General features: G+C 42.3%; 1 protein-coding gene across 3 annotated transcripts in view; it reads left to right on the top strand.

The window, feature by feature from the left end:
- Window positions 1-16,136, top strand: part of LOC110975773 (uncharacterized) — a 37,036-nt gene that overhangs the window by 9,672 nt on the left and 11,228 nt on the right. The window contains exons 7-21 of one of the 3 annotated variants that reach the window (XM_022228548.2): window positions 1,229-1,282; window positions 1,575-1,636; window positions 1,751-1,799; window positions 2,053-2,199; window positions 3,120-3,221; window positions 3,641-3,766; window positions 3,910-4,011; window positions 4,187-4,277; window positions 4,437-4,531; window positions 6,835-6,867; window positions 7,992-8,027; window positions 8,359-8,418; window positions 8,832-8,990; window positions 14,373-14,461; window positions 15,574-15,763. In XM_022228548.2, coding sequence (XP_022084240.2) covers window positions 1,229-1,282; window positions 1,575-1,636; window positions 1,751-1,799; window positions 2,053-2,199; window positions 3,120-3,221; window positions 3,641-3,766; window positions 3,910-4,011; window positions 4,187-4,277; window positions 4,437-4,531; window positions 6,835-6,867; window positions 7,992-8,027; window positions 8,359-8,418; window positions 8,832-8,990; window positions 14,373-14,461; window positions 15,574-15,763 — 1,395 coding nt within the window. The remainder of the gene's footprint in view (window positions 1-1,228; window positions 1,283-1,574; window positions 1,637-1,750; window positions 1,800-2,052; window positions 2,200-3,119; window positions 3,222-3,640; window positions 3,767-3,909; window positions 4,012-4,186; window positions 4,278-4,436; window positions 4,532-6,834; window positions 6,868-7,991; window positions 8,028-8,358; window positions 8,419-8,831; window positions 8,991-14,372; window positions 14,462-15,573; window positions 15,764-16,136) is intronic. The other 2 variants (XM_087143433.1, XM_022228549.2) reach the window with 2 other exon arrangements.

Below are 16,136 nucleotides of genomic sequence, written 5' to 3'. Positions count from 1 at the left end.
CTGAGTGTACATGTAAATGCATAGCAGTTGGACTACTGCTGGTCGAGCTAGAGTTCGCGCCCAAATTTACTCTAACCCTCCTATGCTGAAGTCACTCTTTGGGTCATTTGGTGAACACCTCAAAGAAGCACAGCTGTGTCGTGTTGTGCACTGCACCAACTGTCCCTCACAGGAATATCAGATTCCACTTTTGTGCTGCCCAACAACTGTGCTTCACTGTTTCATGTGCATCATTGTGCAGTAAACCAAATGCAGTGAAGAGGACTGCACAAAAGACCCTGGGTCATTTTGTGCTGGCAATCTACTGTGTACACACTGAACCTGTCCATGTTTGAGTTCCATATAGAAAATACATGCTCACCAGTGACTGTGGTCATTTGTGCACATTTGTGCTGTAAAACCAAAGGAGGGTTAAGGTGTTACCTCACTTTTTACCCTTCTCAGCCGGCCTGTTATCAAACATTCCTGAAACCCTCTCATATCCTTGTTGTATGAGTCTTTGTGGGCGGGGTTATGATGAAGGTCAGTGTTGCCACTTTGATGCAGACGGCTAAAAGCCACTCAAGGCAAATGTGAAGAAATAACAGGGTCAAGAAACATTCGTTACAAAAGTTTCTCTATCATTTCACCGCCCTGCGATGACGTAAATTGTGTCGATGTAAAGCATCAAGCTTGGGAGCGCAGTCCCAGGAAAACATTTGCCTGAAGTGAGGGAGAGGAACTTCTGGATGAATCTTGAACAGTGAACCAACAAAGACAGTTACACTTCGAAGAGTTATGTTCGCAAGATCTCTTTTCCTTTCCATATCCCAAACTACATCTTACCTCTTCAACTGAAAAGCTAACGTTCACTTTGAAAACAGCAAATAAATCTATCACTGTTACTCAAATTCTGTTTCATACCGTCATTTGCAAATCATTCTAACGGATGTACGCATGTACGCGTCTGCTCAAGTGCCATACATAATTACAGTTACATCTTCACACCACTACATTAATTTGGACTAGTGTAAATTCTGAGACCATAAAGCACCTGTGCCCACGCTGGGGCCATTTACTGTACTCTTTGGCTGGTGAAGGCAATTTGTGAGAGAGTGCTTCTCCCAAGGACACATGCAATGTAGTCCCTAGAGGCTGTGCTTCCACCCATTCCCTTCAGAATTGGCCACAACACTCCCAAGATTACCTTGGAATCTCTAGACTTGAAATTGTTGGTTCTTTTTTCCAGGAGATTGCCTTTCAGGGTCCCGACAGCAAGTCGCTTCCCAGGATACCGAACAATGTAAGGGACAAGATAAGAGAACATCTATTCGTGGAAGAAAAATATTCTAAGTTCTTTTATTCTGTTGCCTAAAAAAAATAATACAAGTCTTAACATTTTTTGGCCTTCTTTAAATCATTTGCGATGTTACAAACTTCAGAAATGACATCATTTTCCGCATGAAAGTAGGTTTCAGAGCCCTGAATGTTCACATACATAACCCATAGGCTGTATGTGTGGCTTGGGGATTTTGTTCAAATATATTCTTAGTGCCACTTATATTTGGTGCCATTTTTTACACTTTTTCTGACAGAGGAACATCATGGAATACTTCAACGCCATCAACCCCAGCAATATGATGGTATTATTTGTCAGGTGAGAGGCACAGATTGGTGCTGTGAGCCTTTTCTTCATTTACGATTATCAGCAAACCCAACTTTGTTTCAATATGGCCTCACGTTTCCGCTTTGTGTTTGCGTACATTTGCAGCCTCTTATACGAAAGAAGAATTTTAATCACGTCAGATAAGCTCAGCAGGGTAAGTATTACTTGCTTTGTTATGCTTCCAGTCTTAATGAAAAAAGGATATGACCTCCGTCTTTGAAAAAGAAATTGCCCTGGACTACGTTTTCATGGATTTTCTAGCTGGCATTAAGTTTGGACTGGATTTGTAATATCAGGAATGTTGACCTTGTTTGTGTATGATGTTCATTTTGGACGCGGGTCTTGAACATAGTCCCAAAGTCAGAGTGGAACCTTCCCAGTGACTGCTGTTATTGTCTTGTCAACAGTTAACGGCGTGCGTGCACAGCGCCGCCTCCTTGCTATACCCTCTCTACTGGCAGCACATCTACATACCCGTCATGCCGGCACACCTCATCGACTACTGCTGCGCCCCTATGCCGTTCCTCGTCGGGGTCCATTCCTCGTTCATGCCGGTGAGTTCAGTCCTGGATTCTGGTGGAGAGCACCAGTGGCCTAACTACGGTAAATTTCAAGGGGGGCGCCTGCAGGTGCTGACATTCTTTCAGGGGGGAACTGTTAGTCAGTGGACTGTCGTGGGTACATTTCAACATTTGAATGTCCCCCATGCCCCTGAATCCCCCAACAGTTAAGTGACTGGAAAACATCCCCTAGTGCTCTGAAGCAATGCCGTCAGCAGGGGCCACCTTCCCTGTACGTTAAACCAATAACATAAATGGTCTGACTATTGGAGTTATAGTTGAGTCCATTTATATGTATGGTATATGCGTATTATTATATAGTATTATATGTACACTGTATATTATATGTATATTTACTGCCAGATATTAAAGTTGTTTAATGGGGATAAAGCTGAATAAAAACAGACACTGAACAGAGCGTACTTACCGAAAGATATCCAAGATTTCATACATTAGAATCTGTAAAAAACTAACTCTCAAAGACCAACACTTTCTGAGTATTCTTTTAATACTTTTGTACCAAAGTGTTATTAAATAGTATTTGGTTTCCAGAATCCCAAGTTTATCCTATTTCCAAGTTCATTCGCTGTGTGCCGTCAGTGTCTCTCTCGCTGAGTCCATATTGAACAGCTCAGTATTTGGAGGTGAAAAGAGTGCTCGGAAGGTTCTTGACAACACTTCTCATGAGTGGCAGACTGGTTCCCTACCCTTACATTTCAAGGGGCAGGAAGGATAGTGTAGAGGCTTGGAACCAGCTGTTCTTTTAGTTGTGGCCGTGACTTGGAAATAACAGGCACACCTTTGGAAACCACTGCATGGTAGCCGTAGCCACTTCTCAAAGATGTGTATGCGGCTGCTTGCCTCACCCAATTGATTTGGGCACAAGACTGACTTTTTGTTATTCTGAATTTTAGCAAGTGCGAAAGATGGCACTGGACGAAGTCGTCATTCTCAACGCAGACAACAACAGCATAGAGACGCCATTTGATGATTTACAAACTCTACCTTCAGAATCTGTAAGTGGTTCCTTCACAGTCTCATCAATTAAAAAAGGGGCTGCTGTATAATCCTCTCAGTAATCTCATTGTGCTACATCTTACAAAATCCATCATTTGGTTCCCTGGGATTTTCATAGATCCAAGACTTTTGGAAAACTTCCCTTGGAGTTTTGGATATATTTTGCTTTTCTGAATGAGGTTTTATTTGATATTTCCAACCATTTTGCATCTGCTCTGAACAGAATTGACCCATTCATTCCTACAGGTGTTTTCAGGGTTTTTAGAAAATGTTCTAAATTCAATACAGTAAGACAAAAGTGGTCAAACCAAGGCACATATGCGGCACGCTAAGATCATTCCAAACAGAAAGGCTGAGTGTTTTGTTTTGACGGGTCTGCAAATAAAATCATCAATTTTTACTTTTGTTTTTTTTTTAGGTCAGTCAGCTCAAGAAGAACTTGAAAAACACAGAGTTATGCAATGGGGATGGAGTAGCCAGGTCCTTCCTGAAGGTCCTCGTTTATCTATTAGGAGGCTACAGGGAGGCCGTCAGGGTCAAGACCGTGAGTTCTGATCCACACGACTGTCCACTTCCTCGATTAGGAAATAACGGTTTCATTGTTGATGCTTTTTTTGGATATCGAATTCATACTTTGTTGTACATTGGGACTAACGGATGATATATTGGATGTCTCTTACACTTCAGGGCTCGCAGCTGATGTTTGATCAAGAAATTTTTGTCCAGTGTCGGTCCAGCCACCTGCAGCCGTTCTTAGAAAAATTATTGCAGCTACAGCATTTCACTCAGGTATGACCGGTTACATTTGTTGTTCCCCTGTGTTGCCCTCAGTGTGCTGTTCTCAGCTCAGATGAGGTAGGAAGGTTTTTTTGTGGGGCTAGGGCCTTTGTCCGAATTCTTGTTCTTAATTATCGCTGATTTTCAGTGCGGAGGCGTATCAATTTTTTTTTTCTGCCCTCAACAGTTCATCGATTCCAAGGTCCAGCAAATTGCGTCGGGCAAGCCCATCAACGACCTCTTTGAAGAAGAGCTTGAAATAGCGAGACAAGAAGGAAGTGAGTACTTAAAAAACACATAAACGGGAAGAGGATTACGTCGTATGGGCAGATAGCACTGTGATTGCCCAAACAACTCATCTTTTGATTTCAAAGTGAATGCAAAACATGCAACGATGCTTTCCCTTCATTTTGGTGTTGTCGCTTTTGATGCGCAAGGTCTGTCCAGCAAGAACTTGAAGGAGCAGCTCAAGATACACCTGACAGACGGCAAGAAGATGTTGAAAGACGCGCAGAAGAACATCCAGCAGAAGGTAGGAGCAATCTTCCACGTTGGCAGCAGCTTAACAAAAGCCGCTTCAAGGAAAATAACACAAGAGCTGCATGGTTTCCACACTTGCCGCACCACAGTTAAAAACAAGCACGACTGTGGGTTTGGTTCCCGTACAATTTTTGTTTCTGTTCATGTTTATATAATGAATACTGCTAACAGTTTTACTTGAAGTTAATTGACAGATTAAGGTTGAATGTTTGCTTTAACCACTTCATGCTGGGGCATTTTTCAATGTTGATGATGCTGGGCCGGCATGACTATCATTTTTTCCGTTTTCTAAATCCTTCAAAAATTCATCATTTCATTTAACTGTCGTTTATAGCTGCACGAAGTAATTTTTAGGCACTACTCTAAGTTGACAGGTGACCTTCATTGACGCCCGAGTATTTCAGCCAGGCCTGCAGCCTTGTAAACAGAGCCCAGGTTGTGCGGTGTTGTATAACTGTCTTTTGTTCACGAACCTGGCTCAGTGCACTGCTGACCTCTTTTCAATAGGGGCCAGATTAGCCTGCAGCGGTGCTGTGTGGCTCATCGCTGCAGTGGTGGAGCGCTTTTGTCCCCTGTGGTAATCCGCTCGCTCTCAATGCCCCAAACCCTGGTATACGGTTCAAAACAAGGCTGGATTATCACCACTTTTGAAGGTGAAAAATGCCGGTCATGCCCAGCAGCCTGGTCTTTTGTTCAGAGTATGGTCTTTTGTTACAGGACCCTGTTTCCTTTGTCCGAGTTCAGAGACCCCGGCCACGCATATAAACCATACGTCTCCGATTCCGGAGTCCCCGGCAGGAAGTGGTTAACTGTGAATGATATCGTATCAGTATGCGGAAATACATGCACGTGTATGTCCCCTAAGATGGTCTGGTCTCATCCAAGAATTGAAATAGCCAACTTTGTTAAAAAATGACACACGTACTGCTTAAAATCTGGGCATTCTTGTTTCAGTGTCTGAGAAGTGTTTGTTTCGTTCGTTAATCTTCCTCTGGCTTGAACTTTTTAAAATTCCAGCACTTTCTGTGCAGCTTGCTGTCTTGCTTTAGCCTACAGTTGGCTTCCCCACCCCCCCAACAATGGGGAAATTTTGCGGCAAAATGTTCATGGTATTAGTAACCTGTTTCTTGTTTTCTGAAGTCTTTTAAGCAACCCTCTTTTTTGTGCGTAATGCGGTTACAGTAAACTACATTTTTATGTTCGCCACATCTTGGCGAGAAGAAGCTGATGTAGAATGCATGAGCAAAGCCGAGTTGTTACCATTCATGGAGAATAATTGCTAACCATGCGTCAATCCCTTGGTATTAACAGTCAGTGCAAAATGTAATGAATATACCGCTTACAGATGCACCAGATGAGAAGTATTATGCAAATTCACGATTGAGACTCCAGCGGAATCAGAATGTCATTACAAAATGGAAGCAGAATCTGGGAAAAAAAAACAAATAAGATGTTTCCAACAAATGTTTCTTTAATAACCCTGAATGATCAGCTAAGATTGGAGAATTGAATCATACAGTGTACTGCAGGTTGATGCGTCCAGAAACTCGGGTTACCTTTTAATGTGGACCGTGTAATGTAGCAGCTTTCAGAAATGAGATCAAGACAAGAAACCAATCACCGCACTGCGCAGTTTTGGAGTTCCAAACAAGTTTATTTTGTTTGTTTATACGCACACACGGACTAATGCTTACTCAGTTTCTAATTCATACTGTACATGTAATACCTTTGTCTAGTGTAAGCCGTGGCCAATTCTCATTGAAATGTTGAGCTGCAGTCGATGCTTAGTATTTCAATGTATGTGCTTAGCATAAAGATGGGAACTGGTGTAACACATGCATTATACATGGCATGCAATTTTAGCTGGTAATCTGGTTTTTTTTTCAGCAAATAATGTCTGTGCTAAGCAGCTGTATAAATCGGACCCAGCTGCTTTCCCTGGGAGCTTTTTGGCGACTATTTGCATGCATTTCCCAATGTACATGTATGCTGCCGTATGCCAAGAGTGTTCCTATCAGAAGGCAAATTTCTGTGACTTGATCTTGTTTACGAATGCTCAAATCTGTTGCCAAATAGCATGCATTAACTGGTCTCTCTCACGTAAGAGTTTTTTTTTTAACGTCATAATTGGCACGTCTCAAAAACCCTCCAAAAACAGTGGAGCATTTAAAATTTTGGACCATGTCTTGCTACTGTGACTGCTCAAGGGATGATAAAAATGCTGTTAACACTTCATATCCACTCTTGCCGTTCCGACCCCCCCCCCACCCTGCCTGCCTGTAACACCCTTAACAGATGATTCAAGCGCATGGGTCGATACGACCGAAGGTAGGTTGCTTGTTTCTGTTGCTTAACTTATGGTCCATGGGAATACGACACCAACTCATGCAATCAGTATTGAATTACGGAATTCATGAATGACATTTTGGGAAGAAACTCTTAGCCGTTCATGTATTAATTCATTGATTCCACTGATTCGTGTTTTTGTGTGTGCTGTGTTTTTGATCCTGTGAACTCATTAAAAAGAAGGGCGATTTGAAAGAACACCGGACTTCCTCGTTTGGTGCAATTCCAAGATGTGCCTGTCTTCGGTGAAGTATTCTGGAGATTGGCACATCTTTGAAGAGTGGCAAAATTGATCAGATTGGAAAACATCACGTCTGGATGTAGAAACCAGACTACTTGGGGAAGTACTATCTCCAGTCACTAGCCATTGACTTTGCTGGCTGCGGCTGGAATTAACACACACATCCATGAAAGAGCCAACTAGTGGCTTCATGCATTTCTCATATAGGAGTGTTTGTTATCGCTAGCCGCAACCACGTAATTTAGACATCACCACTGTCACCACTGTTTGCTGTACTGTTGAATTATGGTCCAGGGGCTCCATGCTCAGTGCCGCCGTCTATCTGTTGGTGAAAATTCCACATAAGTTCTAGAGGGAGGGCACTGACCATTTTGTATTGTGTCATCGCTGTTCACGTAATTGGACAGTTAAAGCCCATGCATCAGAGGGAGAATGTGCAAGCAGCTACCCAATGAGTTTGCATAGGGTTTGCACAGTTTTGGGAGAGCATTACTCCTCTAAAATCATCCAAATGGTGCCTCACGTGGTGGTGGTCACGTATATGTAACTGGTATCCTGACAAAATAGACAGGTGCCGTAGATAACATAGATCTTTCTTTGGTTGCATTCCTATCTTGGGAGACATACATGTGTGCTCTCCACTGTTGCAAGTTATGGAATGAACTCTCCAAGTTTGCACAGATTGCAGGGTGTCCTCACTTGCCTCTTGTGAGGCGAATAGCGCCCTCGGAGGTCCTTGCATGGAGCCTGTACAATTCATGTCCCTTTTACATCGTGAACCGTTTCACTCATTTCCATTTGGTGTGTTGTTTGTCTTGTTTTTTCTTCTTCAAATCACCCACCCCACAACCTCACCGTGTGACAGGCTAACCCCGAAGCGATGAAACTGAAGTTGAAACAGGTAAAACTGGTGTTAGATGAGAAAAAATGGGGGGGGGGCGATTTCCAATCCAGATACATTGGGAATTTTTTTTTTGATTTGGTCTTCCGATTTTAAAGATGAAAGGGGTTAAAAACTAGAACCAAGGCTATGTGGTATTCATTTTGCAGACTTTTGAAAAAGAGAACATTAAGATGTCTGTTTCATCCTCCTTGGTTATTTAGAAGAAGTGCCCGCACTTGTTTTGGCTTCGGATGGTGGCCATTTTTAATCTGATGATTGCCACTTTGTGGGTTTGTGAGTATGACGTTGGCTGCGTTGACAGTGATTTTCATGTTTGGATCTAATGTAGGGTAGAGACTTTGCCAACAAGCACTACAGCGGCCTCAAGATGAAACTCATCAAGGGAAAGGTGAGATTTAAAAAAGTTCTTTAAATTCACATGAACATAATTTGATTCTCCATACTAAAGACACTGTTGCTATACCTTGTGATTCGGGGCAAGCTTTTGCTTAGTTACATAAGAGACGCCTTGCCTCAATCGCTGTTTTCAATGGATAAGAATGGCACAAAGGAACCAGTCCATTCCAGAGATGGTGGTCCTTATGTAAAAGCCTGCCCCGAATCACAAGGTACAGCAACAGCGTCCATAGTCTGGCGGATTCATATTGTTATGTTTATGTGGCATCAGATAACTGGGTGGACCAGATTTTATTCAAATTTAACTTGCAAAAGGCTTATTGGTAGGATTCAAGACCCTCTTACCAAAAAAACTGAGAAAAGTTGTCGTTGATTAAACTGAAGCCACGCGCCTTAATTGCACAGGAAACTGAAGACCTGGGCATGACTCGCAGGTACAATCACCGGCAGGCGTCGTTTTTGGACATCTCCCTCCCACTCCCGGCCTCCAGCGCCCCCTCCTCACCCTCTGGTAGCCCCCAGAACAGCCCTGTCCCCACCAGAGCAGCCTTGGATGTCAGGCGGGTGAGTTTAGTATCAACCTTTTCACTGTTTGTCTGAACAAAAAATCCGTTTAGTTCATTTGCAGATAGGGTTTTTTCCGAGTCTTGAGTTTGTTTCTGTCTGAGGCTTCATGTCCAAACTGGCTTGTTTGACTGTTGTCTAACAAAATACAAATGGGTAATTCCAGAAATTAAGGGTGCATTTTCCGTGTCTCTCTCACATCTGACATGATTTTGTAAGTTCAGAACACATTCTCTAATTTCCAAGAAAGAGGAGTTAATGCAAACTACCTGCCAAATAAATAGTCATTACTTTGAAATCAATTCTGGTATCATTTCCACGTCAAATAACAAAGGTCAGATGTAACAGGGACACGAGAATGTCACACTTTTGGGCCCTGGATATACCCAAATACATTTGTACTTCCATCTAGACAGTGTCGTGCCTCTTAAGTAAAGCTTGATTTAAATTGTTGAGCTAAGTTTTTTGAGATCTTTATTTTTTTGGCGTCCTTGTTGTCAGTCAGTAGTTTGCAGTTATTGTACTTAAAATTCATGAAGTCTCAACTTTTACAAACTTTCTTTCATTCTTTTTCCACATAACTAAGAGAAGTGGAACGCTCCCCTCAGTCAGCAGTTGAGTTGCCACACATTGACACGTTATTAGTTTTCATAAATTGATCTGCTTTCAACCCCCCTCCACCACATTAAAAAGGACCGAGCCAGAAATACCGCAAAAGCAGAACATTGGCTCTTTTTTGGTAGACAAATCAGGATTGTAGCTGAGTCCGTCACAAATCCTGTCAAAAGTTTAATCGTGAGTCCCAGTCACAAATTCTATCATAAGACCGGTCACAAGTTCTTTCATCAGACAAATCGTAAGTCCTTTTTAGAAAATCAGGCAACAAACCCTTTCCCAAGATGAGTCACAAGTCCTTCCTCAAGACTAGTCACAAGTCTTTTCATAAGACTGGTCACAAGTCTTTTCATAAGACTGGTCACAAGTTTTCAAAATTGACCAGTCACAAGTCCTTTCACAAGACCAGTCGCAAGTCCTTTCACGAGATAAGTTGCAAGTCTTTTCATAAGACTGGTCACAAGTTTTCAAAATTGACCAGCCACAAATCCAGTCACAAGTCCTTTCATAAATCCTTTCAAAAGGCCAGACATAGATCCACTTAGAAAATCAGTCGTGAGCTCCGTCGAAGGTCCCACTGGATGACCAATCACAGGAGTGCTTTTGTCACAGTTCATTTGAATAGCCTCTGACTTGACTTGGATGACTTGTAACTTGTGATGGACTTGTTATACGGATTGGCAGAAACTTGCAATGGTACTCAGCCTTAGCACAGGTCACATTCTGCTTGTCCGCTCTTGCCACAAATGATGAATATTGATGGTCAAGTATTTTCTGAGTCCCTGGCCATCTTTCCTTTCCACCCACCTCTGCTGAAATCTCCTGAGGAAGGTATCAAATCTTCCATCCTTCTTAGTCCAAGTCTCGTTAAAATTTTAAAGTAAGATGATTTTATGTAAAGTTTTTTTTTTTCTTTTTTATACAGAGACTGCATAGCCAGGGGTAATATTGCCACTATCCTCGATAAGCATTTCGTTCATTCCTGAGGTTATCTTGATTGGCTGGAGGAGCACGGATAAAAAGCTTTATTTGCTCTGAATTTGGAGCCCGGGCTAGCATTACATCCTCGGCTTTGCCAGATTGCAATTTTTTTTAATCATTGCCCTGGGGGATTTCTTTTTCCAAAGAGAAATAAAGTCCGTCATTTTAATAGAGGAAGCTTCCATGAGGCGTGAAGACTATAGTCTCCTCTCAAGACTGGCAACCAAACCATTTTTCTATAGGAAAGTACAAGGTAAACACCTATAAGGTATACACCTATAAGGTATACTCCAGACAGTCGTGTAATAAAAAACATGCTTTTCTCCAAATTTGCCTTGTGCCTAGACTTCATACGTGCAATTCATGGATACATCTCGGTACAACCAACTGATACCGTGCACGATATGGGGGCCGATGGGTATCCCCCTACATGTCCAGTCCCTATACACACTCTAGACTATTGTTACCTAACACATCCTCCCTAGAAGTCTGTAAGGAGTTCCTGAGATTCCGACCAATCAATGACCAACACAAAGGCGGGGGGGGGGATTCTCTCCGCCCCATATCTTGCATCATATGGACCAACTGGCTAGCCACAGGCTTGCTTTTTGTAAATGTGACCGATGCGTGCAAACGATTACATTAATAGAAACTTCGATGTTTTGCCATTGTCTTTAATTTAACCCCTTCACGCCGGGATTCTTTTGACGGTGACTGCTGGGTTGCGGTATGCCCAGTATGCAAAACCGTGTCCTGCAGCAGGCCCACATTGAACCAGCAGGTGCATGATTAATAGACCGTATGTGTGGTGTGCACTAATCCTCACACAAAGCTGTGGCTGTGGACGTGGACGGTTCCCATGTTAGAATTTATGGTATGGTAACAAGAAACACCTTTGCCTGTCTCCACTCATCCTTAAATCTGAACACAAAGACAAAGGGATGCATTTCCGCTTTAATAGTTCCAAGTGTTAAAAAGTTTAATACCTCACAGAAAAAGAAAATGATGCAATAATGATTGACAGAGACTATGCCCACGATGTGCACATTCAATTTGAAAAAGACTTTCCATTGAGCATACAGGCCTCAACATTGGAAAGCCTGAGTGTGCATGTAATGCAAGAAGTGGGCGTTTTTTGAGTGCTGTCCATTGGACAAAATAGGAAACCATTTCTTATTTCTGCTGAGCATTGCCTGAATAAAGACTGCATAATACCTTCAAGGATGTCCGTGTTGCTGTGAGTTCAGATATTTCGTGTGGTTGACAATTAGTATACAAATAAATAATGATACACATTCCCGCAATGGTAGAAATAGTTTGGCTGGTTCATGGATTTTAATCTTCAGTTTCTTAAGTAGTACAATTTGTTTTCTAGATATTTGGCATTTTATAATATTTGATGGGCTTAACCAATTTTATTGTAATGGCTGGGCACCTCTGGAAATCAGTGTTTCACTGAGAGGTTTCCCAAAGATAAATAAGTGAATAATGTTAATAATAATAAATTTCATGAGGTGACAGATGAAATATTCCATTCCACAATGCAAAGCATATATCCTCCTCTGTTAAGAGAACAAATGGTGTTCGCGTATTTACATCTGCCGTTTTGCGAAACCAATTTGTGGCTGAAGCGCAACCCATCGGAAGTACTGTGCAGTGTTAGTGTTAGACTGGTGCCCATTCCTACATTATTTTCCTCTCTTCTTACCAAGAATGAAGTATGTGAATATGAAATAGGGGCGTGAACCAGTCAAGAGAAGTTCTATTCAACGAGTACTATTGAATAGAATGAATAACGATCCACCAATCGGATGACTGGGATTTATACAGGTATTTTATAAAATGATCTTTTTGCCGCACACAGTGGATGAGAGCATTAGGATTTGCAATGCGGCTGCAATCCATTTGAATCACTGTGAGCATGGGCATGAATTATTTCAGTGACAGGTGATGGATGACCCACCAATCGCATGACAGGGATGTTATAAATACAAAAAAAAACACCGGGTCTCACTCCAAATAGTTGCCGAGCGTGGAAATGATTGAGAATTACTTGAGGCCAGTGTAAATTTACTTTACAATGTGGATCTTCGAACTTGTTCAAACATGCAACGAAACCCACCCGAGAGGGCTAGCGTACATACATCAGAAGCATATTTTATGAGTATTAGGCAGCAAATATTAAGTGGATTATGTGTAATTCATCTTGCCAGTCGTTCTCCCTTTGGGAGAAGACCTGAAAACCACATAATGCCAAACTCAACTAATACGGACTCTGTTTTTTTTGCATTTATGCATGAAATTTGTGGTTTGTTATTTTTTCTGTATTTTCAACAAGTTGAAGGCCTCTTCTTTTCTCAATATCAAAAACGGGAAGGGGCCTTTAACTCGTTCAAAGTACCTGAAAAAAAAACATGTAAGCACAAATTGCGTGAATAAATGAAAAAAAAAACCGAGTTCACTTTTAGTTCATATTGACAATATTTGCTGTTTAAATAAGATGTTGATGACTAGCCAGTAATATAAAACAGTCCTGTAAGAAACCCCGGGCATGTATGTACTACTGTGGGCCACCACTGGAGTCATAAATCACAGCCTTCAGTGTGCACCTTGCGCATACAGGTGTCACGGCAACACTTCTGGCTTCTTTTTAATCTAGCAGCAATCAGCGCACAAAACTCCATTCATCCAAATACCCGACAGGGGAAAAACAAAACACACACACAAAAACCCAATCCTTCCTTTAAGATTGCTTTCCAACCTGAAGTTTGTTTGAAATTCTCCACATATTGCCGAGCTGTCTCCAGGCCATAAATTTCTGCCAGAGTTGTGAGAGCAACCAGGGTAGCGTTTACACGTGTCCATGTCCATGTGTGTTCAATGCTTATTATGAACTACCGTACTCAACATTTATGCAGCTTGTGCCGTCTGAAACCACCAGTACTGGTACAAGCAAATTCAGAAATTTGCTTGTACAAGTGTACAAACCAGATCAATGCCTTATAGAATATACAAAGGGTCACCAACATCCTCTTTCCTTTCAAAGAAATGACTTGTTTGGTACCAAGGGCATTTTGGGGCGACGGTCAAGTTGTCCATTGATTTTTTCCTGCGTAGCAACAAGGTTTAGTTGTATGTGTATTTTTTTTTTTTGCTGAAGCGGGCATCCATTTCATCCCACATTGAGGAAATTTCGAAAATGGTCACCAGAGGGCACCCTTGGACCACTCAATCCAGAGTTACATGTATATTTGTGACCCACTCTGTGAAAATGGGTCTTAAGTCGCCAGAGCCACTTTGGAGTAAAAAGTCCTTTAGAATAATTTTGCACAGTGTAAGTCAATAGGAACCCCACAGCATGTTTTTTCAGCATGGAATATCCACTTTCATCAGGATGCCAAAGTGAGTGATATGTCAAAACAAAAAACTCAATTTGCTCTTTCCAATACAAATGGGAACTTATAAAGTTGCTCTGGTGACTTAAGACTCATTTTCACAGACTCAGTCACATAGAGAGAGAGTAGCGCTAACTGCAGACTTTGGACCAAAATGGCCGTTTATTATGTGTGCTGTCATGGCAGTACAAGCACGCAACTATTGTGTGTTAATTGTCCATGAGTGCCGACACATCGTCTACCAGCTCTGACTCCGTCTGACTTGGCGCACCGACCAATCCACAATCACTAGAGTGCCAATTTAATGTGAAGGGGAGCGGGGGAGGGTTACTGGCCCAGTGACTCAAGCAGTCTGGTTTACCTTGGATTTGTACTTTGATTATACCTGCAGAAAACGGACACCAACCGTAAGATCTCGGAGGAGAATGCCCGGCCGATGACAATGGCTGGCCTGCCCAGACGGCTCTCATCAGACAGCAGGTGCAGGAACCCTCTTCATCTAATTCAGAACCAGTTTAGCCAGAAACACTCTCAGAGATGAGGCTCAGATCTTCCCACACACCCATATTAAAATGATGAACTACGGCCCAACTCCAACCTCACGGCCTTTGCTCTGTGCCTTAAACTGTTACATAAAACAAAGGTTTTATGCAAGAGCCTGCTTTGAAATGTTTTTCACATATGGGCGCCCTTATTAAATTCTATGGTTCTCATTTCTTTTACCACTTGAGGTAAGGTTGCTTGGTCAAAAAAAAATCCTTTAAAAAAAAATTCTTAAAAAAAAAAAATTCTGTGTTGCTGGTTTAGGGCTATGCACGACCTCAGTGGGCCACGGAAAGGTGCGGCATACCGAATGTTCACGCGAACGCTGATCGTTGCTGTTGGTCGTTTGCGAAATTGTAAGTTTTCAGGGCTTTTGTTTTCAAAGGTCCTGCTGGCCAGTTGTTTCCCTTCAGTATTTTTGGGGGGTTTAGGTCTTTTTATCAGGGTCAGTGGGGAAAAAAAAGCCCAATTTGGGCGGGAGCCCAAAATAGGGTCGGTCGGAAATGAGAACCGTAAAATATAAAAAGGGTGCCCTATTGAATAATACAGTATTTGGTGTAAACTTTTGTAACTTGAAAATTTAGGCTGAACCATCGTAGTGCACTTACATGTGAATGACAGGCTTTTGATGATTAATTTTGCAATCAACTTTTCCAAACTGGGCCTGAATTGTTTGCCAAACCAAAGGAGCCAACGTCTTTGAGCAATTGTTACTGTTGTTTTAGTTGCATATGCATATCCCAAGACAGTTGATTTGGGACAGGGCAAGTGTCACAGGTGTGTAAATTGATCTTGAAGTGATGTTGATTGACGGGAGGCTTGGAACGCTCTCCAAGCATAAAATAGTCTGTTACCATCCCATTCAACAGTTTACACTTCATGACATTGATTCAGAGAACCTGACTGAAAAGGGCTTCCTTGTGAATAAGGTCTATAATGTTCAGCCTAGCCTTTCTCTTTGCCACCAGTGGGGGCGCCCTTACGCACTGAGCCCATTATCCCTGCAATATAGCTAGACTGTTGAGATCATCCAATCTTCTTCTTCCCAGCCTGCCACCCAGTTTACCCCCCAAGACCAAATCGTACCGTCTGCCCAGTGTGGAGGGCAGGAACTCCTTGGAGGCCAGTGGCTTAGAGGGTCCCTCCAGCATGAGCCTTATGGACGATGCCCAAGTACAGGAAGTCCTGCAGAAGATCGGCAGTCGAGGGACCCTGGCGGACTCCGCCCCCAAAACCACGGTAGGCTTGCCTCTACGTCTCCTCTCTCGCTCCTCCCACACACAACTGGAAGCTGGAACAAGCTAAGAAACCAGAACAGAACTCTGATACCGCCAGCAGGTCCTGTTTTCAAAGATCAGTTAAGCAGAAAAATCTTGCTCATTTTTGCCCTAAGCTCCAATCAACAGGAAACCAGTCTCAGTAAAAGTAGATTGCATGTCAGTTTGGCCAATAACCTTTTTTTTTCCTGAAAGCAATTATTTTCTACAGTTAGCAGATTTGAGTATCTAGGAACTCGGTGAAATTTGGCCATCGTTTTGTAACCTTCAACCATATAAAAGCAAGCTTTGTAATTATTCAATGTCTTTGCTGAGTGGATGACTTGTCCGGATAA

Source organism: Acanthaster planci, linkage group LG11, assembly GCF_054643075.1.
Source record: "Acanthaster planci isolate LZ-2023a linkage group LG11, COTS_SCS, whole genome shotgun sequence".
NCBI classification, from domain to species: Eukaryota; Metazoa; Echinodermata; class Asteroidea; order Valvatida; family Acanthasteridae; genus Acanthaster; species Acanthaster planci.
This window is presented reverse-complemented; position numbering and strand designations above follow the sequence as displayed.